The sequence below is a fragment of the Candoia aspera genome, chromosome 4, assembly GCF_035149785.1.
Source record: "Candoia aspera isolate rCanAsp1 chromosome 4, rCanAsp1.hap2, whole genome shotgun sequence".
NCBI classification, from domain to species: Eukaryota; Metazoa; Chordata; class Lepidosauria; order Squamata; family Boidae; genus Candoia; species Candoia aspera.
The window spans coordinates 88,285,846-88,309,710 of NC_086156.1; the positions used below are offsets into that span (position 1 = coordinate 88,285,846).

The 23,865-nt window shown below is 45.3% G+C and overlaps 2 protein-coding genes across 2 annotated transcripts; both read left to right on the forward strand.

Annotated features, from left to right (window-relative positions):
• The first annotated feature begins 20 nt into the window (after nucleotides 1-20).
• On the forward strand, nucleotides 21-17,850 carry LOC134496358 (olfactory receptor 2G3-like). Its single transcript, XM_063302090.1, has 2 exons — nucleotides 21-55; nucleotides 16,782-17,850. The coding sequence occupies exons 1-2, from the start codon at nucleotides 21-23 to the stop codon at nucleotides 17,848-17,850; spliced, it is 1,104 nt and encodes a 367-aa protein (XP_063158160.1).
• Nucleotides 17,851-22,657: 4,807 nt separating this feature from the next.
• Nucleotides 22,658-23,656, forward strand: LOC134496359 (olfactory receptor 6B1-like). Its single transcript, XM_063302091.1, has one exon. The coding sequence runs from the start codon at nucleotides 22,658-22,660 to the stop codon at nucleotides 23,654-23,656; it is 999 nt and encodes a 332-aa protein (XP_063158161.1).
• Nucleotides 23,657-23,865: the final 209 nt, after the last annotated feature.

A 23,865-nucleotide genomic window follows, 5' to 3' on the forward strand; every position in this document is an offset into this window, starting at 1 on the left:
TTGATGACCTTCCATGCATGATGATGGAAGGTCATCAAAGTGATGGCAAAATGAAGTAGAGAACAGTGATTTGGTTGCAGAGAAAGCAGCTGTCTCTCATTTAGCCACTCCATTTATCTAAAATTTCCTCTTCTATCTTTTATCCCTTTCCCCCTCTTGGGTGGGGGAGAACATAGAGTACTTATTTTTCATCCTCTTGAGATCTTTGCCCTATACACACAGACATACACACAGATACACTATCAGCCTTGCGAGGTAGTCCAGACAAAAAGCACAACTAGACTAATAAATTCCACTTTATCCTAAACTTCCATTGGCAGAATCTTGCAAGTCTGAACGTACATTTCTCACCAGTTGCCTTTGCAGCCCAAGAAACCAGGGAGGGTCTCTTCTGAGACATTTGCCATGCCCACATTCCTGCTGCAGGCTAAGCTGCCTCTTATCTGACTGTTCCCTTGGCTGTGGCTCTTCCCCCTGTCTCCCAAGGTCATTTCCACATACCATTACACACACGCACACACATACATACATTCATACACTGAACTCCTTTCCTGTCTCCAATTTTCTGGACTGTGACCAGCTAGATCTGAACAATTTTTTCATACAATACTGTTACAATTTAGAATACAGTCTGTTGAGAGGGTTAGCTGTTCTTGTACCATTTGGGTTCTTCTGGTATTTTTATCCATCAGTCATATGTTTTTTCTCCTCTATGGCCACCATCATGCACTTAGGCTAGACAAAGAATTCTTCATAGAGTTCATTAACCTCAAGATCCATCATGATCACTAGAAAAGGTTATTTGCTGGGCAAGCCTGCAAAGAGGTTACATTCTGCTCCAACATGGCTTCTCGCTGGTTTAGCCAGCCATTGGATTTTGTATGTCAAAAGTAGCCTTCCAACACTCTTTGTAGTTGTAGTTTGAAATGCAAAAAGAAATGTAAAATATATATATTTTAATAAACACAATAAAAATTGTTCTGATAATGTTATCTTCCAATTTTTCACTACTGAAGCATGTTTATTATCCGTTCTGCTGTAACATCATTTATTTGATATTTTCTCAGCAGAATGATAAACACTTTAATTGCCACTGAATTTAAAAACTTGGAAGTTGCTTTGTCATATTTGTAATCCATATTCCTGGCTGAGGGTAGGTGTAATAGTTGCCTATTCTAAAAAACTATCAGACTCATGAGCAGGAATTCAAAGATATCTGATTTATTAAAGAACAGTATGCAGGATCACAGAGAAAGCTAAGAATGATGAATGCGTGCCAAATTCAAACTAAAAACCCTCGGTGCAAGTGAAATCTCTCCCCCCATAGAATCTTCTCAAGTTCACAATCCCAGCTGCTCCTAATGGTTTCTGATGGTCTGTGGGAAAAGGCCTTGAACAGATAACATAATCCAAACACATTCCATTGTAATGAATTCAGATACAGAGCTTGGTACAAGGTTTCACAGCAGCTCCCTCCAAACAGAAACGCATGTCAGTGCCATGGCATGTGAAACATTATGATGTATAAACTACATTGAAACAGTGAACATGACATACTGCCCCCCCAAAAGAAAAAACACATTAAGCAGCAGGCTTCAAAGGGTAAGCAAGGTGGAAATGGCAAACTAAATCAGGAGCATTAACATGGTGGGCAGACACCCATTCAGGATGAGGAAAGTGTTTCCATCAGACCAGATACTGAAGGGTGCCTCGAAACTTGCGAGAATCAATGATATCCTTGATCTCAAAGTGTTGTTGGCCATCAGTCATGATTAGAGCAGGAGGAGGAGGTTGAGGATGCCAGCGTGAGGAGTGGTGCATAGGCTTGAGCAAGCTGCAATGGAAAACGGTGCAAGCGTTTCAAATTTTGAGGCAGGTCCAATTTAACAGTAACTGGATTGAGAAGATCAACAATAGGGAAAGGACCAATGAACTTGGGAGCAAGTTTTTTAGAGAGTTGTGGTGACTTGATAAATTTAGTAGATAGATACACCTGATCCCCAACCTTGAAGTCGTGTTGTAAGGAATGATGCTTATCGGAGTGAAACTTGTAAGCAGCCTGGGCATCAGCCAAAGCTTGTTGAATCACCGGCCAAGTATCAGACAGGTTAACAGCCCAGTCAGATGCAGAACATGTTTGGGAAGGGGGTTGTGGCAGTTCAGGGATGGGAACAAAGTCGTGACCAGAAACCACGCGAAAAGGGGTTTGTCCGGTAGTTTGATGCACAGCATTGTTGTAAGCCACTTCAGCAAAAGGTAATAACTCCACCCAATCTTCCTGATGGTAGTTAATGTATGCTCTAAGAAACTGTTCAGGAGTGGAGTTCAAAATCTCAGTAGAACCGTTAGTCTCAGGATGGGAAGAAGTGGACAGTTCTTGTTTGGTGCCAATCAATTTTAAAAATGATTTCCAAAACTGGGAAGTAAATTGTGTGCTATAGTCACTGACCAAATGGGAGGGGCTACCATGGAGGCGGTAGATGTGGAGGAGAAATAGGTGTGCCAATTGTGGGGCTGACGGGATGGATGCACATGGAATGAAATGCCCTTGTGCACTTGTAAAAGAAACAATCTTTTACAACCCAAATGACAGTTTTCTTCTGACTGGGAGGAAGATCCACAATAAAATCCATAGAAATCTCATCCCAGGGACAGGATGGGCTGGCCACTAACTGTAGAAGCCCCTGTGGTTTCCCCCACTTTCATTTTGAAATGGCACAAACAGGACAGGAAGCAACATAGTCTTTTACATCACATCTCAAGGTTGGCCACCAAAATTGACGGCAAACCAAATGCAAGGTTTTGACAAAACCAAAGTGTTCAGCAAGTTTATCATCATGGGAACACTGCAAAACATCAGCTCTTAATGTTCCAGGCACATGAAGGTGGTGTTCCACCCACGCCAGACCATTTTCAAAAGAAACATTGTCTCTATTAGCTAGCAACAAAGTGTCAGATTTCAGTGCCTGGAGAAAGTCCTTCTGTAACTGACAAGGAACTTGCACTTTCTGCTTCCCAGACTGGGCTGGGGGCGGGGTTGCCTGCACATGGGTCTGGCTCCAAGTGAAAGCAACCAAGCCCAGTTGTGGTTCAGTGAGAACAGTCCCAACCACATCTGCCTCCTGGTCAAAATCCTGAGGTAAACACGACAAAGCATTGGCCAGAAAATTTTTGTTTCCCGGGATAAATTTTAACTGGAAGTTGAAATGACTGAAAAACTGAGCCCAGCAAATTTGTTTAGGACTGAGATGCTGGGAGGTGCGGGGGGCTTCCAAATTCCTGTGATCAGTCCAAACCTTGAAAGGGCATTTAGCGCCTTCAAGGAGGTGATGCCAGGCTTCCAAAGCAGCTTTTACAGCAAACACCTCCTTTTCCCAAATATGCCACTGGTGTTTGGTTTCAGAAAATTTCCTGGATAAATAAGCACAGGGTTTTAAGTGATTTTCAGAATCTCTCTGTAACAAAATAGCCCCAACTGAGGAGTCAGAAGCATCAGCTTGGACCACAAAGGGACATTTGGGATCGGGGTGCTGTAGAATAGGCTCAGCAGTGAAAAGGGATTTCAGTTTCTCAAATGCTGCCTGGCATTCAGGCGTCCAATTCAATACTGCTCCAGGGTGTTTTAACTTGCATGTCTCCCTCAAGCCCTTGGTACAGAGTAAATCAGTGAGGGGCAAGACAATCTCAGCAAACCCCTGAATAAATTGGCAATAATAATTACTGAACCCTAGGAAACTTTGCAATTGCCTCCGGGTGCGGGGACATTCCCAACTTAAAATCACCTGAATTTTTGCAGGGTCCATTTCAATGCCCTTGTCAGACACCCGATAGCCTAGATAGTCAAGTTGGGTCTTGTGAAATTCACATTTGGAAAGTTTGGCATAGAGTTTGGCATCTCTAAGCTTGCGTAATACCTGTTTGATGAGGCGTTTGTGTTCCTCCTCAGTTTCAGTATAAATGAGAACATCATCTAAGTAAACCAGGAGTCCTTTAAACAAATGAGCATGCAAAACTTCATTAATCAACTGAATGAAGACCCTGGGTGCCCCTCCTAACCCAAAAGGAAGGACTTTGTACTGAAATGAACCCAGTGGGCAATTAAAAGCAGTTTTCCACTCATCCCCAGCTTGTATGCGGATGCAGAAATAGGCTTTGTGAAGATTGAGCTTGGAGAAAATCTTGCCCTTAGACAAGTGAGCTAACATGTCCTTCATGAGCGGAAGAGGGTACTTATTGAAAATTGAGATGGAATTTAACCCTCGATAGTCCATACAGAGACGAAGCGTGCCATCTTTCTTTTCCTGGAATAGCACAGGGGCCCCAACTGGGGAATTAGCAGGTTCAATAAATCCCTGTGACAGATTTTTGTCAATAAAGTCCTGTAATGCCTCAAGCTCCTTCTGAGTCATTGGATACATTTTTGGCTTGGGCAATTGAGCATTGGGAACCAACTCTATTGCACAGTCACTTTTCCATTGGGGGGGTAGCTGATCTGCTTCCATTTCCCCAAATACATCTGCAAAGTCTTGGTATCGATTGGGCAAGCCTTCTAAATGTGCCAAGTTAGGGCACGGCGTGGCGATCGCAGCCCTTCCAACCCCCGCACGTGCAGCTCTCTCTGCTGTAGGAGCTTGGTAAAATCCATCTTTAAAAGACATGGTTCTGTGTTCCCAGTTTATATAGGGGCTTCGATAGGTCAACCAGGGGATCCCCAGAATTACCAAGGGATTGCCAACAGGTGCTACAACGAATTTCAAAGTCTCAGAGTGGCTGCCCATTTGCATTGCGACAGTTCCAGTGAAATGGGTTGCCGCCCCCCCCCCTGCCGTTGAACCATCCAACTGTGTGAAGGTCAAAGGCTGCTGGAGGGGAAAGCTAGGCAGGTCCAAAGTAGCAGAGTCAACTAAAGCCCACACCTCTGCAGTTTTCGTGCGGGAGCCCAATTTCACTTTTACTGCTAAAGTGGGACAGTGAGCACTCACCATAGCATCCTCACACCCACCCTCCTCTACCTGCCCACAGGCGCTCTTCATGGCAGGTGGCTGATGTTTCTTGCTGGCTCTGTAGAGTCGTCTTCAGCCTCTCCTGAGAAGTAGAATACTTCCTCAGCATCGGCTTCACCCTTGGCTGTTGTCATCCACCGCGAAAGGGGGGGGGGCGATTTGGCCGGCTGCTTCCCCACTCAATCTCCAGCCTTAGCTTTTGGGCAATCAAAAGCTGCTCAATGCCCTTCCTTTCCGCATCAGAGACACTGACTCCTCACGTAGCACTGATCTCTCTCCTCATCCCAGGCTCTATAGCTTGGCCGGGCAGCAGTCGCAGCACTTCGGGGTCCCCTCATGGTGGCAGCTGGTCTTTCAGATCTTCTAGCTTGCATGAAGGTATGCTGAGTGTGCTCAGCCTTGCCTGCCAGACAGATCCATTCGTACAATGACTCTGTGTCATCTCTACATAATGCCCACTGTAGGACGTCCTGGTTGAGTCCCTCTTTAAACCATTCTATTAAGGTTGACTGAGACCAGTCGGGAATTTTTCCAGCTAGAGCCTTAAACTCTAGGGTGTAATCAGCTATGGACATTTGGCCCTGGGTAAGATCCTTCAGTGCCTTCTTAGCTCTTGCCTTGGCCAGAGGATCCTCAAAATGCAGCTTTAACACCCAGATGAAATCATTGAAATACTCAAGTTCAGGGGAGTCAGCATCACTTAATTGAACATATCAGTCAGCCGCTCATCCCTTCAACTTGGTGGCAATGGCAGTTATCTTAGCCTCTTTGGAAGGGAAGCATGCTCCAAACTGCCTCATGTAACTTTTGGCATTAGTTAAAAAGAAAGATAACTTTCTTGGATCCCCATCAAACTTGACAGAAAAATCTCTCACACCCACTCCTGTTGGAGTGGAATCGGCAGCTACTTGAGTGGTTGGGCCCCAGGTTACAGTAGCTTTCCCTCTTCAGGGTGGGGACACTGGTGATCAAGCCCTGCAGGGTAGAGATTCATCCCGGAGCTGTCTCTGGCCCCGCTCCACCAGTGGTCCAGATGGGAGGATGGGGGATGGTTGTGGGAAGCTGGGATCTCCTCCGTGCCTCCCCTGCCCCCCCAATGACAGAGACAGGTTTCTTAGCATGTACTCCATTGATTCTATTTTGGCCTCCATCACTCTTAGCCTTTCAGGGGTTTGAGATTCCTCCCTCCCTCGCGTGTTCGGCTGTCTCTCTGTTGACACCGTAGTAGATTCTATGTCTGGGGTCAGCGGGAACCGATACTTCCAGGATGCCCAGGACATCCCTGGCTGGGGTTCTCCCACTTCATCCCAGGTGATCAACTCTGCGGGTGATTCGCTGGGTGCCAGTTGCTCTGGTTCTCCCCCATCGTCAGATTCCTCCACCTCAGGACTGGAACTAGATTCATCCCAGAAATCTGAAGGTTCTGGGGTGAGGCTCAGTTCTCCACTCTTGGCCGTCAACTCAGGCATCAAGCTAGCCGTCTCCTCAAGTCCCCCAGTCATGAGCTTGGACTCGGCTATCGTTAACTATTTTCCCTCGCAAGAAACTAATCTTGGTAGGAGCTAACGGTACAACTTTGGTGCTTCTCAGCTTTATGTAATGGTTGCCTATTCTAAAAAACTATCAGACTCATGAGCAGGAATTCAAAGATATCTGATTTATTACAGAATAGTATGCAGGATCACAGAGAAAGCTGAGAATGATGAATGCGCGCCAAATTCAAACTAAAAATCCTCGGTGCAAGTGAAATCCCTCCCCCCATAGAATCTTCCCAAGTTCACAATCCCAGGTGCTCCTAATGGTTTCTGATGGTTTGCGGGAAAAGGCCTTGAACAGATAACATAATCCAAACACATTCCTTTGTAATGAATTCAGATACAGAGCTTGGTACAAGGTTTCACAGCAGCTCCCTCCCAAACAGAAACGCATGTCAGTGCCATGGCATGTGAAACGTTATGATGTATAAACTACATTGAAACAGTGAACATGACAGTAGGTTTCACAAATTGATAGATTTAACAGAGCATATTCATTTATGTTATTCATAGTGATAAGTCATCATATATCACCACTAGGTGGATTTGGACTTACTGCTTAGCCCATCACCTTTATGAGCCATCCACCTTGTTCTGAATGCAGGAACAGATTATGTGATCCTCCTTTGCCTTCTAGCCCATTACAAATGCACTCTCTGACATGTTCCCCAGCACTGATTTCAAAAGAACTCTTTTCTGACTGAGCAGTCTTTAGCCCTTCAGAGTGGATAGTCTCTGGTGCTTCATTCCAAATAAATTACAGCTGTGATTGGCTGCAGGACTTGACAAGCCTTTCTCCTCCATCTGGTGGTTATTTCCCTGTGTAGCCATTTCATTCTAGGCTGCCCTATTCTCAGCTGATCTGCACTTGTTTTTTTTTTGTTTTTTTTTGTTTTTTTTAACCTTGCATGTAATTCATGAAGACCTATTAGGTCAAATGAAGTATCCTCAACCCTAGAAGTTCAGACTTGATTCACTCCTAAATATCTCAGTGGTCACCTGGTTTCTCTTCAGGATGTTTGCAACATGGTCCCCTTGCTTTCCAATTTCCCTGCCCAGGAGGGGGAAATTTTTTTTTCCCTTTCCTTTATTCTTATTTTTCAATATCCTTACAATGTACATGTGATGGCATGGGATCCAGGATGAGGAGACAGGATGGTTGGAGATGAGATTATTTCGACCTCTGGGGTGGAATGTGTCAGAAGAAAAAGACTCAGAATAACCTGCCCTAATGGGTTTGCTATAAGCTTTCAGGCTTATGATCTATTACCACAACTAGCAGTAAAGATTTGTTTCTGAAGTGCAAATGGTTCTTGTTTCCTGAGTTAGTCAGCCTTAAGCGGCTTGAGAAGAAAAACATTAATACTTTCTTTTTATGAAACTAAACTACCAGTACTTTTTTGTTACATATATCTATGGGCCAAGAGAAGAATGTAGGAAATGGGAGAACCAGCTATTCTTAACTGCTTTCACAAATATGGCATTGGCATTCCCTAAAAGGAAAAGGCAGGCATTAGATTGATGACTCCAAATTTCAGTGAATTATCTAGTGGGAAATAAATAAATAAAAAAGTTATGATCCATAGAAAATATCAAGAGAAAAAATAAGGACATTCAAAGAGAAATACAAGGAAAAAAGAAATGAGGAATACTTCCTCAAATTTTACTCCCTGTCTATCCACCCACCAAGGGAAGATCTATGGTTTTTAACTGCCTACTCAACTGTCTATGGGTGACTAATGTACAAGCCAATTTTTCAACATGATGATGGTAGAAAGTATAGATGAGTTTTATTATCTGTGCATGAATGTGACCTCACAGGATGCCTTCTCTGAAAAAAAATATTTCAAATGAGTCAACCATTCCTCAGAATCAGTAAATTGTAAGTAACTCAGCAATCCCAAGGAAGAAGTATGAACATGGGAATTTCCTTTTGGGTGTCTAATTGAGTTGCATGAGGAAACAGAAAATCAGCAACAAATCTCCCAGGATTAATTAATTATGTATACTTAAAAGCATTTACAGTAGAAAAAGCTCTAGCTTGCCCAGAGAACAGATCCTCCAATGGTGATATGGAGAAAAGACAATACTGAATCCTTGGACAATCTGTCATTAAAATATTGCTAAAAAAATATTCTATTTCAGCCACAATTATATGTTGAGGAAGGATGATGCCCTCTTTCATATCATTCTTTTCCATTCGGAGATCAGATGGCTTTACAGTTTGTACTAAATCATAATACGGATTCACTTTATTTCACCTTCATCTGGGAAGAGATTTTTTCTGGTCTGTAAACAAGGCACTGTGATCTCTTCAACAAGTTACTATGCACTCATGCAATGTGTAAAGCTAGCCCAAGGAAGATGAATTCAAAGGTTTGGAACTCTTTCTCTTGGGCTGATTTTGTAAAAATGTATAGTGTCACTCAGGGCAGATAACTTCCTGAATGCTTGCCAAGGAATACTTCTTTCTATCACTGGCGGCTTTGGAATAAGATTTACTTAGCAGTTTCATCTTCCTAGTTAAGATCTTAGGTAGACGATGATTCAGGAATGCCTCCTGAAAAGGAAAAAAAAAATCTTTTTTACCCAGCAGGGAAGCAGTAGACAAATTCATCAGTTTGTAAGTTTGTGAATACTTACAAACTTATTATTGAAATGTTTAGAAAATTATGCATTAGCCTTTGGTGACGTAACAGTGATTTAGCTGATTTATTTACTAACCTTTCCTAATTTGTTATAAAGAGCAATTATGTAACTCTTGTTTTTCAAATAGGTATAATTACAATGCGTTAAACATTCCACATCACTTGCAGAATGCTCTAGGCATGTTATTTTTACTTCCAGTGTCATCTTTTCTCAGGTGTTTCCCTTGATAAATAAATGTTATCTTTTTGGGGATTCCAAGACCAATTTTTCACAAAATTTAGAATGGGTTGTGGGGTGTGTAACTGGATGTACAACTAAAGCCAGTTGTACATATCTAGTTGTAAAACTACAGCCAGTTTGTACATATCTAACATATCTTCTAGGGACGCGGTGTCATGCGCTGCCTGCCTCTGAATAATACTCAGACACTGGTTCGATGGATCAGGCTCTGGTTTATTCACAGCGCAGTTACAGCGTCGGAAGAAAAAAGCTGAGAGTGACAGGAGCGCGCCGGTGCGGGGTTTAAATACCCCGCGCCGGTCAGCGCCCCCTCACTCGCGGTCATGTCACCCCCCTTTGTCCAATACGTTGCCCTGCCGGTGGGTGAGGGGTTGTGAGGCCCCGCTGGTGTTCCGGGATCGCCCATCATCGGGTTTTCTATTCATCCGGTGATTGCTGTCAGCTGGGCGATCCCCGTTGTATTGGCGCTGATGGCTCGGGTGTGCTCCGTGATCCGTTTAGTTATTGTTTGTTGGCCGTTAGTCGTTGTGAGTTGATGGCTACTTATCTTGAGCCCCTTCTCCTGTTTCCTTGCTATTGTCATGTGTGCCATTGCGCTGATGACTTCAGCTCAACGGCACTCATGACATACTGCCCCCTGTCCAAATAGTGCTCCCCCCCGGTTTTCTTTTTTCTTTTTTTTTTTTCAAAATTCCCGCCGGAGTAGTTGTCGCCCCTCCCCTTTGCTCCTCCCTCTACCACGTGCCTTCCCAGGGTGTGTCCATGGTGCGCATGCCCGGGTCACGTCCTGGCGTGCGCATGCTCCAGCCACACCCTGTTTGTTTGGCTCAGTTCTGCGAGGAGAGAGGCGTGGCTGGTCGGGTGCTTATCAGCTCCAGGTAGGGCCCTTCTTTTTTTCATTTAAAGTGCGTCGCCTTTGTTATATCTCCTGGGCGTTGCCCCCAGGTTGCCCTGTTGACTTGCTTGCCACTCCCCCGCGGCCGGGGGGCGGGGGGAGGGTGCTGCGAACGCTTGTCACCACCTCGTGGGCCCGGGGCGGGGGGAGTGAGTCCCGGGGGGGGGAGGTCCACCCAAGTCGCGGGCTTGGGGGGCCCTTTCCCTTGGGGCACGGGAGGTGGGGGGGGCCTGCGGGGGGGGGTTTGCAGGGGACGGCTTGCTGACCTTGGTTGTGGCTTGTCGGGGTATGCCCGGTGAAATGCTCTGGTTAGGTCAGGCGCGTTAACGTTGTGCGCCGCCACCCATTCCGGGTGGGGGAAGTGTTTCCACCTGACCAGATAGTGTAGAGTTCCTCGTTGCTTGCGGGAGTCGAGTATGTCCCTTATCTCGAAGTGGTGTTGCCCGTCGATCATCACCGGTGAGGGCTGTGGCGTGCTTGGGTGCCATCGAGAGGTGGTTGCCGGTTTCAGGAGGCTGGTGTGGAACACCGGGTGGAGTCTCCGTAGGTTGTGTGGCAGGTCCAAGCGTATTGCTACCGGGTTCACTATTTGGGTGACTCGGAACGGCCCGATGTACTTAGGCCCCAGTTTTTTCGAGGGTTGGGGTGACTTTAGGAACTTGGTGGATAGGTAGGCCATATCCCCCGCTTGGAACATCGGTTGTTGGCGCCGGTGCTTGTTGGCCTGCTCTTTGTAGGCTGCCTGTGCATCCTTCAGCGCCGCCGTGATTATTGGCCATGATTCCGCGATCTTCTGTTCCCAGTCGCTAGCGTCCACCTGGGGTTCCGGGGGTTGAGGTAGCTCCGGTATGGGGACGAAGTCGCGCCCCGAGACTACTTCGAACGGAGTTTTCCCCATGCTCGTGTGGACGGCGTTGTTGTATGCGACTTCGGCGAATGGGAGCAGTTCAGCCCAGTCGTCTTGGTGGTAGTTAGTATATGAGCGTATGAATTGCTCTAAGGTGGCATTAAGAACCTCTGTGGCTCCGTCCGTCTGGGGGTGCCAGGCCGTAGATAGGGCCTGTTGGGTCCCCGTCAGCTTTAGGAAGGCCCGCCAGAATTTGGAGGTGAACTGTGTGCCCCTGTCGGTCACCACACATGCGGGACATCCGTGTAGCCTGTACACGTGGATGAGGAAGAGTTTGGCTAGCTGTTGTGCGGATGGGACCGACGTGCAGGGGATGAAGTGGGCCTGCTTTGAGAAGTAGTCCTTCACCACCCAAATGGCTGTTTTCTTCTGGCTGGGTGGGAGGTCCACTATAAAATCCATAGAGATTTCCTCCCATGGGTGGGAGGGTTCTGCCACCCGTTGTAATAGCCCCGCGGGTTTGCCTGGTGCCCGTTTGGCCCTAGCGCATGTTGGGCAGGACGCTACGTATGCTTTTACGTGTCGCCTGAGCGCGGGCCACCAGAATTGACGCCGTGTTAGGTGTAGGGTCTTGAGGAACCCAAAGTGTCCCGCTTGTTTGGCATCGTGTGACCTATGCAAGATCGCCTGGCGTTGCGAGTCCGGGATGTAGATTCTGCCTTCCCCCCATGCTAGGTCCTGTGCCATCATTACCTTGTCGGGGTTTGCCAGGAACCAGGGGTCGGTTTTGAGGGTGGCGGCGAGGTCCGTGCGCATTCCCCCTGGTAGTTGCGATTGGCTTCTTCCGGTCGCCGGTTGTCCCGCCGTCGGCTGCGCCGTAGAGTCGAGCTGCCTCCGAGCGCTGCTTCGGGTGGTCATGGCCATCCCCAGTTGCGAGGCGGATAGGACCGTCCCAATGGTGTCTGGGGCGGGCTCTTCATCTTGGGGCAGTCGGGAGAGGGCGTCGGCCAGGAAGTTCTTTTTGCCCGGCATGAACTTCAGCTGGAAATTAAAGCGGCTGAAGAATTGGGCCCATCGGACCTGTTTTGGGCTAAGGCGTCTGGGCGTTCGTAGGGCCTCGAGGTTCCGGTGGTCGGTCCAGACCTCGAATGGTTGGGTGGCTCCCTCGAGTAGGTGTCGCCATGTCTCTAGCGCTGATTTTACCGCGAAGGCTTCTTTCTCCCAGACGTGCCATCGCCTTTCTGTCTCGGAGAACTTCCTTGACAGGTAGGCGCATGGTTTCAGGAGTCCCGTGGGGTCTTTCTGTAGCAGGATGGCCCCCAGGGAGAAGTCTGAGGCGTCGGCTTGGACCACGAATGGCCGTTCTGGGTCCGGGTGCGCGAGGATTGGCTCCATAGTGAACAGCGCTTTCAGCTTGTTGAATGCGGTCTGGCACGCGGGAGTCCAATTCAGCACTGTGCCCGGGTTCTTGGCGCGTCGGGTGTCCCCCACCCCTTTGGTTTTGAGGAGGTCCGTTAGGGGGAGGGCTATCTCTGCGAACCCCCGGGCGAATGACCTGTAAAAATTCGCGAATCCGAGGAAGCTCTGTAGTTGGCGTCTGTTGTGGGGGCGCTCCCAGTTTAGCACTGCCTCGACTTTTGCGGGGTCCATTTCTATGCCGTCCCCGGAGATTCGGTACCCCAGGTAGTCTAGGCGCGCTTTGTGAAACTCGCACTTTGTAGGCTTGGCATAGAGCTGCGCCCTTCTGAGCTTGTCGAGGACTTGCCTGACTAGAGTCACATGTTCCTCGTGCGTTTTTGTGTAAATAAGGACGTCGTCGATGTAGACCAGGACCCCTTTGAACAGATGTTCATGCAGTACCTCATTGATGAGCTGCATGAACACCCCAGGGGCCCCCGCGAGTCCGAAGGGCAGTACTTTGTACTGGAAGGCGCCTAGGGGGCAGTTGAACGCAGTCTTCCATTCGTCCCCCTCCCTGATTCGGATGCGATAGTACGCCTCGCGAAGGTCCAGTTTGGAAAAGACTTTGCCCGTGGACAGGTGGGCGAGCATGTCCTTCACCAGGGGTAAGGGGTATTTGTTGGACAGGGAAGCCGCGTTTAGGCCCCGGTAGTCGGTGCAGAGCCGTAGGGTGCCGTCTTTCTTCTCCCGGAATAAGACGGGGGCTCCGACCGGTGAGCATGCTGGCTCTATGAATCCCCTGTCTAGGTTTTTATCGATGAACTCCCGGAGGGTTGCCATCTCCTTCGGGGTCATCGAGTAGATCTTTGGTCTAGGTAAGGGGACGTCGGGCAGTAGGTCGATCCGGCAATCCGTCTTGCGGTGGGGGGGTAGTTGGTCAGCTTCTGCCTCTCCGAAGACCTTGGAGAAGTCGGCGTATTGTTCCGGTAGGTCTGCTGTGGTAGCGGCATTGTCTTGTGTAGTCGCCTCCGCTCGTCCTACAGTGGGGTTGGTTCTGCCCACTGGAACTGGTGCTCGATACTCGCCGTCGCCGAATGTGAAGGTGCGGGTCTCCCAGTTGATGCGCGGGTTGTTTGTCGTGAGCCATGGCATCCCCAGGACTGCAATGGGCCGTCCGATGTGAGTGACGACGAACGATGTGCGTTCGCTGTGAGTGCCCATTTGCAGGGTGACCGGCTCGGTTTGCAGCGTGGCTGGTTTCCCTCCTGCTGTGGAGCCGTGCAGCTGGTGGAATGCCAGCGGCATGGGGAGGGGGAAGCAGCGGAGGTCGAGTTTGGCGACTAGGTCGGGGTGGATGAGGTTTTTTGAGCACCCCGAGTCCACTAGTGCCGCGGCCGTGGTGGCTCCGTTGCCGGCAGAGAGTTTGATTGCCGCCATTATTACGGGGCTTTCGTCGTTCCGTCGAGGTGGTCCGCGCTGCTGTCCCACCGCCTGCCTCGCAATGCGTTTCAGGGCAGGCGGGGAGCTTTTCCCGCCGGCTGGTCGGGGTCTACGTTATCCTCTTCCCCCCAGTAGGCGTCCCAGCCTTCCTCTGGTGTCGCTGTGGCCACGGTCATTCGGCGGTGAGGGGGCGGCCCCAGGTTGGGTGGTTTGGGGCTAATTTTCGGGGTGGGTTTAGGCGCACTGGTCGGCGGTCGGTTGGCGAAGCAATCCACCGTCTTGTGCCCTAATTTGCCACACCTCCCGCAGGGCTCCCGATTGAATTTCTTTTTTGGGTATATGGGGCCGGCCATCCCCACGTGTGGTGCGGGTACCTTTTTTCCGGCATAGTTTGTGTCTTCCGTGGTTGTCATGAGGAAGGTGCGGTGCGCGTGTTCGGCTTTCCCCGCGAGGTGGATCCACCCGTGTAGCGTTTCTGGGTCGTCGCGGTAGAGGGCCCATTGGAGAACGTCGCGATTGAGCCCCCTTTTGAACATTTCCAGCAGGGTGGTCTCGGACCAGTCGCTGACCTTCCCCGCGAGGGCTTTGAACTCCAGGGCGTAGTCAGGGACCGTGCGTGTGCCCTGTTTAAGTCTTTGGAGTGCGCTTTTCGCCCTTACTTTGGCTAGGGGGTCTTCGAAGTAGTTTTTCATCTCACTGATGAAGGCAGGGAAGGTGGCGAGGGCAGGGGAGCTGGACTCGTACAGTTGGACGTACCAGTCCGCCGCCCTGTCTTGTAGTTTGATCGCCACGGCGGCGATCTTGTCGGCCTCGGAGTCGTAGGAGTGTCCGTGCCTCCCCATGAACTCCCTGGCGTTCGTTACGAAGAACGAGAGTTTCGTGGGGTTCCCATCGAAGAAGATGGGGAAGTCCTTTGGGGCCCGGGCGTTTTGCGCGGCCCTGCCTCTCGCTTCCCGGTCTGTGGTGTCGTCCGCCTGTGCCGTCTGCTGACCCTCCGCTGGCCCGTGGGGGTTCGGTGCTTCGCTCGGGGTGTGGGCCTGTGTGGGGACGTCGTTGGGTGGCGCGGGGGGCATAAGTGACTGGAGCATGGTCCGGAGTTCCGTCAGTTGAGCCCGCATGGCCGCGAGTTCAGCTCGTGCCTCCTCGTCCACAGCCCGCGCCGCCGCTGGGGCCGGTTCCGTTGGTGCGTCAGCGGGGGTGGGTTGCCGGCGGGGTTCATCCTCCCTCTGCCGCTGGTCTGCTTCCTCTGCCGTCTGCTGGGTGTCTCCATCGTCCTCCTCCGTGTTGACCGCCGTTGGGCTGTCACTCCACGCCCGTTGCTGGGGTGCGATGTGGGGCGCGGGGTCCTCCGCTGGTTTCGGAAGGCATGCTGCTCCCTCCCGCGGTCGGGTTGCCTCCGTCGCCATCTCCCCTTGGGGTTGGAGCTGAGGCTCGGGTCGGGTGGGGTGGGCGTCCATGGCTCCGGAGTCCGCGGTGCCTCTGGCCTTGGTTGGTCCTCCTCTGTCTCTTGCCGCGCGGCTCGCCCTCCTTGCCCGCATCGCTCCGGCTTCATCTTGCTGGTCTTCTCGCCGTCTATTCCTCCCGCGGCTCGTTGTCGTCCGGTGGGGCTCGGCGAGGCTGAGTTTATGACTCTCAGCTTTATGTCATGCGCTGCCTGCCTCTGAATAATACTCAGACACTGGTTCGATGGATCAGGCTCTGGTTTATTCACAGCGCAGTTACAGCGTCGGAAGAAAAAAGCTGAGAGTGACAGGAGTGCGCCGGTGCGGGGTTTAAATACCCCGCGCTGGTCAGCGCCCCCTCACTCGCGGTCACGTCACCCCCCTTTGTCCAATACGTTGCCCTGCCGGTGAGTGAGGGGTTGTGAGGCCCCGCTGGCGTTCCGGGATCGCCCATCATCGGGTTTTCTATTCATCCGGTGATTGCTGTCAGCTGGGCGATCCCCGTTGTATTGGCGCTGATGGCTCGGGTGTGCTCCGTGATCCGTTTAGTTATTGTTTGTTGGCCGTTAGTCGTTGTGAGTTGATGGCTACTTATCTTGAGCCCCTTCTCCTGTTTCCTTGCTATTGTCATGTGTGCCATTGCGCTGATGACTTCAGCTCAACGGCACTCATGACACGCAGTGGCACTGCGGGTTAAACTGCTGAGCTGCTGAGCTTGCCGATTGGAAGGTCGGTGGTTCAAATCCACGTGACGGGGTGAGCTCCCGTGGCTAGTCCTATCTCCTGCCAACCTAGCAGTTCGAAAACATGCAAATGTGAGTAGATTAATAGGCACCGCTTCGGCAGGCAGGTAACGGCATTCCGTGTAGTCATGCTGGCCACATGACCACGGAAGTGTCTACGGACAAACGCCAGCTCTTCAGCTTTGAAACGGAGATGAGCACCACCCCCTAGAGTCGGACATGACTGGACTTCATGTCAAGGGAAACCTTTACCTTTACTTTAACATATCTTCTAACTTACAGTATGTTATTGATAGCTTCACATTGCTTTCTAGGAAAGTGACACAACCTTTTTAGAATTAGTTATGTCACCTTGACCACAGTTTATAAATCTGCAGAAGATAGATAGAAGGTATGTTTGGTAAGGGAAAAGGAAATGGAAATGCTTGATTCCCTGAACTATACTGCTTTCAAAGTAGTCATGAACACAATGGTTTTGCTACTTTTACACACAAAATCCCAACCATCCTGCTATCTCAGTGAACTAATGGTCAGTAAGAACTACCAATATTCTCAGGATATTTTTAAATTTTCATGAAACTGTTAGGAAAAGATTATTTCACTTATCTGCCTTTGAACCTTTCTGCTTATTGGCCTGTATTCTAGATATGAAGAAATTAATGGAAGAAATTTTGGATTCAGAAAAAGGAAACCAGACGAGGATCAGAACATTTATCCTTCTGGGTTTTGGGACTCTCCCTCAACTACAACCTCTCCTTTTCTGGTTCTTCTTGGTGATTTATCTGATAACAATAACTGGAAACCTCCTCATCTTTATTGTAGTTGTAGCTGATCAACAACTTCATATCCCAATGTACTTATTCCTGGCAAATTTGTCCTGCTTGGACACTTGTTATAGTTGTAACTTGCTGCCTAAAATGTTGGCCAACTTGTTGACTGGTAAGAAAACTATTACTGTGATTGGGTGCCTAGCTCAATATCACTTTTTCTGTCTTTGTGGAACTACCGAAACATATATTTTAGCTGCAATGTCTTATGACCGTTATTTGGCAATTTGTAGACCTTTGCACTATGCTTCTATTATGAATAGGAAATTTTGTTTCCAGCTTATGATAGCAGCATGGGTAAGCAGTTTAACATTTAATGTCATTTTTGTAGCTCTCATGACTCGATTATCCTTTTGTGGGCCTAATGTCATTGACCATTATTTTTGTGATTTCCGTCCCCTGGAGAAACTGTCCTGTACGGATACCAGTCTCACTGAACTCTTCTCTTTTTGCATATCCATTATTTTTGTAGTTGTTCCATTTCTTCTGAGCCTCATTTCTTACATTTGCATCATTGCTACTATCATTAAAATCCAGTCAACCACTGGAAGGCAAAAGGCTTTCTCAACTTGCTCCTCTCATCTCATGGTGGTTTCCCTCTTTTATGGCACATTAATAATTGTCTATACATTGCCAGACATCCATTCCCTGCGGCAATTCAATAAAATATTCTCCATTTTCTATACAATGATGACACCTTTGTTTAACCCCCTCATCTATACTTTGAGAAACAAAGAATTTCACAAAGCCCTAACACGACTTTTAATAAAATTCTTGGCAGTTCTCTTCTTAGGTAGCCAAAGTTTAACTGGGGAAATGAAAATTTAGTGTCAATAATGTGCTGATATTCTGTTTAGCAGTATTAGCTTGCCATGTCTCAACTGGAAGTCCCCTATTTGAAAAAAAAAATGAATGGACACTTGATTTTATAGTTTTCATCTTCCTTTGTTACCAGGATGTAGAATGTTTTTCTGCATTCAGTTATCTATTATAATATGTATGTATGTATGTGTGTGTGTCCGTGTATATATATGTATATATATATATAGTGTGTATTATGTGTGTGTGTGTAGTGTGTATGTATGTGTGTGTGTGTGTGTGTGTATATATATATATATATATAGTGTGTGTATATATATACATATATACAACACATATACATATTCATATAGATACACACTGTATAGCTCTCTCTGCTGGTTTCAATGTGCTTTAGTAGCTTTATATAATCCTAAGGGGGGAAAAATCCATGAAAATGTGTTTGGTAATTTTCCAAATCTCTGTGACTTTGTTTTTACATTCTTTCCAAATGGCCTGTTTTGTTATGATTAAATATTTATTTATCTTGTTTTATTGTTGTACTGTATATGCTTGAAATATGCCTTCTGGATATAATCTTACTTTAACATTCATGATTAAAAATTTGTTCCTTCCTTTGGATGTAAACAGAGAATAATCTTGGGAAACTCTTAAGAGTATCATTTCAGAATAGAGAAGAAAATCAGATTGTCATATTCAAATGGCTTTGGGAGTGATTAAGGAGTGTAAACCTTTTTGGTGTGGAAATCCCATACTCATACCAGGACATAACTTTTCCATCCAATGGTCCCTAAGATACATAGACAAAGTCATGCACTTATTTCTATTATTCAAGGAGACAGACACATTCAGCAGCAGATGCAGAAATTAGGCAACTACTGGTTCTAACCATATTTCTTCATGTTGGCCTTCCACAATTAGAAATACTGTAAATAATCCAGGTATACCAACAAATCTTTTAAAAAAGAAAGAAATCTGCATTATTCCAACAAAGAATTAAAAAAAAAAAAACACCTCCAATTCACACCGTGATCAGTAAGGAGGGATATCAAATTTCTTAGTGCCATGGACTTTATGAACCAGTAACTTTTCAAGAGATTTGGACTTTCTTACCAGTTCAATATCACAATTTCAGGAATCAGTCCTGAATAATACAGTTTCAGTAAAAAAAAAACAAAAAAAACCTTGAAAACCTTGAGTCCTGTAGTGGTTTTATAATAAAACTGATTATATATATCTATATATCTATCTATATCTATATCTATATCTTTAACAAATCTCTATATCTCTATCTCTATATCTATATATAACGAATATCTATATCTATATAACAAATGCCTTTGGGTATTAATGGCATTTCTTAATAATAAAAAGTAAAAATAAATAAATAAATAAATAAATAAATAAATAAATAAATAAAACAATTCTGTTTGTTTTACTCATTGAACCAAAGACTGAGAATGGTAGCTTTACATGCCTCTTTTTCTGTGAATAGTGAAAATATAAATGTTTAGACTTATTTTTCTCCTTTATTTAACTCCTGCCTCCATCCATTCTGCTGATACACAATTAAATAATTTAAAGAATAAACTGGCTATTAGTAGTTAAGAGGGATCAATGCCAATCCTAATGGGGCTGGCCCCACTTCTGCTTAGAACGAGATTGCCATAACTGAATGCTGATAGCTGTAATTTCAAAATTTAGGAGAAATTGCATTGACAAGCCATACTTATGCATATCAAGTTGTATTAAAAAGAAATCAATAGAAGCTAAGCTCTTCATTAGGTGCTTAACTCCCAGTATTTCCATAGAATTAGAGCTAATGTATAAACATGCATTTTTCCTGCACTCTGCCTGAAAAACTGTTCAAAAAGTCCAGAGCATAGACCTAGTTGTAACAAGTATGAGAATTAACAACCAGTTGTCACAAGCCAGACTGAATTGGCTAGATAATACCAGACATGGAGGAACAGTGCCATCATTTAGAGAACCATTTTGGTGCAGTGGTAAAGGTGATGGGCTAGAAATCAGGAGTCTGTGAGTTCTAGTTCTGCCTTGGGCATGAAAGCTGGCTGGGTGACCTTGGGCCAGTCATTTTCTCTCAGCCCTACTGACCTCACAGGGTTGCTGTTGTTGGAAACATAGGAGGAGGAAGGAGTATTAGGTATGTTCACTCCCTTGAGTTATTTATAAAAAGTATACAGATCAGATAAAAATAAATAAATAAATGAATAAATAAATAAATTTGTCTCCCTCAGAATGCATTGTAAAAAGATGCCATTTGCAGTACAAGCCCCTATCTGTCCATTAAAAGGAAGTCTCATGTAATGGGATTTACTCTCAGATAAGGAGATTTTATAAGAATAGGTCTGTGCCATGTCAACTTAATAATCACTTTCAGTGTGCCCATCATGAATGAGCAGGAGCTATTTGTCACCGAGTCTTCCCTGTGCCTTGAGGAGACATCCTGACCTCCAGAATGCTGAAAAACATTGTCTTATTACCTTTTAACAAGAAACATTGAACTGTCATCTTATTCAACTTTCTTCCAACAAGTCAAAGTGGAAGATATTTTGCTTTTTTCTACAGGCTGAAAAATATATTTGGGCTTTCCCAAAACTGCATATTGGAGATTCACAGAGATTAGCCTGAAGATGAGATCAATGTGATAAATTAGGGCAGGATGAGATGATAACATTTAGACAGAGTTATGGTTCCATTGCTACAAGTCCAATCATTATGCACTATATCAGGTTAATGATTCCAAGTTTCAGTGAATATTCCAAGGAGAAATTTAAAAACAACAATTGTGATCTATGGAAAAAGTAAGGAAGCTCAAAGAAGAATATAAGAAAATTTGGAGAGAAAAATAAGCCATAACTATACGGTCTGTGGGCAGTATATCATCTGTAATTGAAGGAAATAAATGCGAGATCTGTGGTCCTTGCCTTTCCCATGGCACAGAATGACTAATGAACAAGCCATTTTTTCAACATGCTGATGGTAGGAAGTATAGATGGGTTTTATTATTGTGGACGAATGTGACCCCATGTACTCTCAGGATGAACTGCCTGAAAAAGATTTCAAATGAGTCAATCAGTCCTCAGGATCAGGAAGCTCTAAGCAACACAGCAATCCCAAGAAAGAAGAATTAGGTGGGAATCTTCTTTGGGGCGTGTAATTGAGTTGCATCAGAAAATCAGAAAATCAGCGACAAATCTCCCAGGATTAATTAATTATATATACTTAGAAACACTTCTCTCTTATAGCAGAAAAAGCTCCAGCTTGCCCAGATCCTCCAACAGTGACTTGAAGAAAAAACAATACTGAATCTTTGGACAATCTTCCACTAACATAGTGCAGGGAAATTCCAATTTCAGAGGCAATTATGCATTGAAGAAGGATGATACACTCTTTCATGGCATTGTTTTCCATTAAAGTATGGATGGCTTAGCAGATTGTACTAAGCCATAATATGGATTCATTGTATTTCAGCTTGATCTGCAAAGTCAGCCTTTGTGGTTTGTAAACAGTTGATTTTTATTTACCCTACGTGTGAGCCCAGCCACTGTTAAAACATAATGTGCATTTAGGCAATGCATAAAGCCAGCCCAGGGAAGATTAATTCAGAGTCAGGACACTTTTTGGGGGGGGAGGGATAATTTTGTGAAAATAGATGGTGTTGTCCTTTGGAGGAGATAACCTACTGAATGCTTGAAAAAAGATACTTCTTTATGCTTAGATATGATTTACTATGCAGTTTCATCTTCTGGATTGATATCATTTGTACAACTTAATCAGGAATGTCTGAAGGAAAACATTTGTTCTTTATATATCAGTAGTTCACTTTCTGATTTTCATTCCTATCCAGTTTGATAACTGGCTATGGGAATCATCAGAAAGTGTGGTAATGCAATATAGATTTTTCCAGAGCTGCAATAGAAAAAAATAATAGATGATAGTTCTGTGAGTTCTACTTTTTTTTTTTTTTTTGGTATGCCTTCGAGTCAATCTTGACTTCTGGTGACTGCCTGGATGAATCCCTATGATAAACTTTTTATTCAAATATGCAAAAAAAATATGTATTAGAGTCTGGTGTTTGTAAACGTGATTTGTAATATATACAATTGGTGGTGAGGCAAGATTATTTCATTAATACCACATTATATACTGTGACTATGTTGCGCATTCAGATTATTTCATTTTTCAAATAACAATAATTACCGTGTCTTTGGTGTTCCACATCTCTTCTGCAATGTCCTAGGCATGTCATTATTAAATCCATTTCACTTCTCCTTAGGTGCTTCTCTTGGTCAATACTTCTATCTTCTTGTTGATTCCAAGGTCAACTTACTACAAGAAGTAGAATGGGTTGTGGGTTGTGTGGGGACAACCATATCTGCAGCCACAGTCATCTTGGGCATATATATCACAACAAACACTACAGAAAAGTTCTTGTGGCTTTCAGGGAAAGAGATCTCAGTGTTGTAGAATTACTTTTTTCACCTTGAGCACATTTTAGTCTTCCAGTGAGGTATACTTGGGAAAGGGAAAAGAAATGGAAATGTTTGATCCTCTGACTTATATTGCTCTCCAGCGTAAGCATGAGGTAGAAGTGTGATGTTGCTACTTTTAGCTGTAAAGTCCCAGCCACCTTGCTTTGTGAGTGAAATAATGGTGAATATCAGCTAACAACATTCTCAAAATATTATTAACAAATTTCAAGAAACTTTGAGGAAAAGAGTGTTACTTAACTCTACCTTTGAACGTGCCTGCTTCTATATTCTATATTCTAGATCTGATTGTTATTTGATACATGGAAGAAATTCTGGATACAGAAAATGGAAACCAGACGAGCATCAGAGAATTTATCCTTCTGGGTTTTGGGAATTCCCCTCAGCTGCAGCCATTCCTTTTCTGGTTCTTCTTGGTGATTTATCTGATGACAATAACTGGAAACATCTTCATTTTTCTGCTAGTTCTGGCTGATCAGCAACTTCACACCCCAATGTACTTCTTCCTGGCAAATTTGTCTTTCTTGGATACTTGCTATAGTTCTATCTTGCTACCTAAAATGTTGGTCAGCTTGCTGACTGGTGAAAGAACCATTACTGTGACCAGATGCCTAGTCCAATATCATTTTGTGTGCCTTTGTGGAACTACAGAAACCTATCTTTTGGCTGCCATGTCTTATGACCGCTATTTGGCAATTTGTAGACCCTTGCACTATGCTTCTATTATGAATAGGAAACTCTGTTTCCAGCTTATGGCTGGGGCATGGATAATTAGTTTGATATTTGATGTCATTCTGGCGGGTTTTATCACTCAGTTATCCTTTTGTGGGCCTAATGTCATAGACCATTTCTTTTGTGACTTTCGTCCACTGAAGAAATTGTCCTGTACTGACACAAGTCTCATTGAACTAATTGCTTTTTGTGAAGCTATTATTTTCATAATAGTTCCATTTCTGTTGACCATCACCTCTTACATTTGCATCATTGGCACCATCATCAAAATCAAATCCAGCACTGGAAGGCAAAAGGCCTTTTCAACCTGCTCCTCTCATCTCCTGGTGGTCTGCATCTTTTATAGCACATTAATCATTGTCTATGTGTTGCCAGACACTCCCTCCCTCACACACCTGAATAAAATCTTCTCCATTTTCTATACAGTCATTACATCTTTATTCAACCCCCTTATCTATACTTTGAGAAACAAAGAAATTCACAAAACCCTAAGACGACGTTTTAATAAACTGATAATTCTTCGCATGAGTCATCGGAAATTTTCAATTTCTCTTCACTTCATTAGTTAGCCAAAGTTTCATTGTAGATCTTTAAATTTGATGTAAATAAGAGGTTGCTTAATTTAAAAGTTACTGATACTTTCCATCTTCTTTTGTTACCAGAATGTAGAAATGTCTCTGCAGTCTCTTATCCACTGCATATTATTTATTTCACTATTTTCATGTGTTTCCATAGTTCAATATCTTAGAAGTTTTATATAATCCTAAGAAGAAATAAT

Bases quoted from the DNA above. Each gene is read 5' to 3' on its own strand.
- LOC134496358 (XM_063302090.1), top strand. From the start codon at position 21: ATGATGGAAGGTCATCAAAGTGATGGCAAAATGAA. The intron at 56-16,781 runs GTAGAGAACAGT...TGAAACTGTTAG, and splicing joins CAAAGTGATGGCAAAATGAA to GAAAAGATTATTTCACTTAT.
- LOC134496359 (XM_063302091.1), top strand. From the start codon at position 22,658: ATGGAAGAAATTCTGGATACAGAAAATGGAAACCAGACGAGCATCAGA.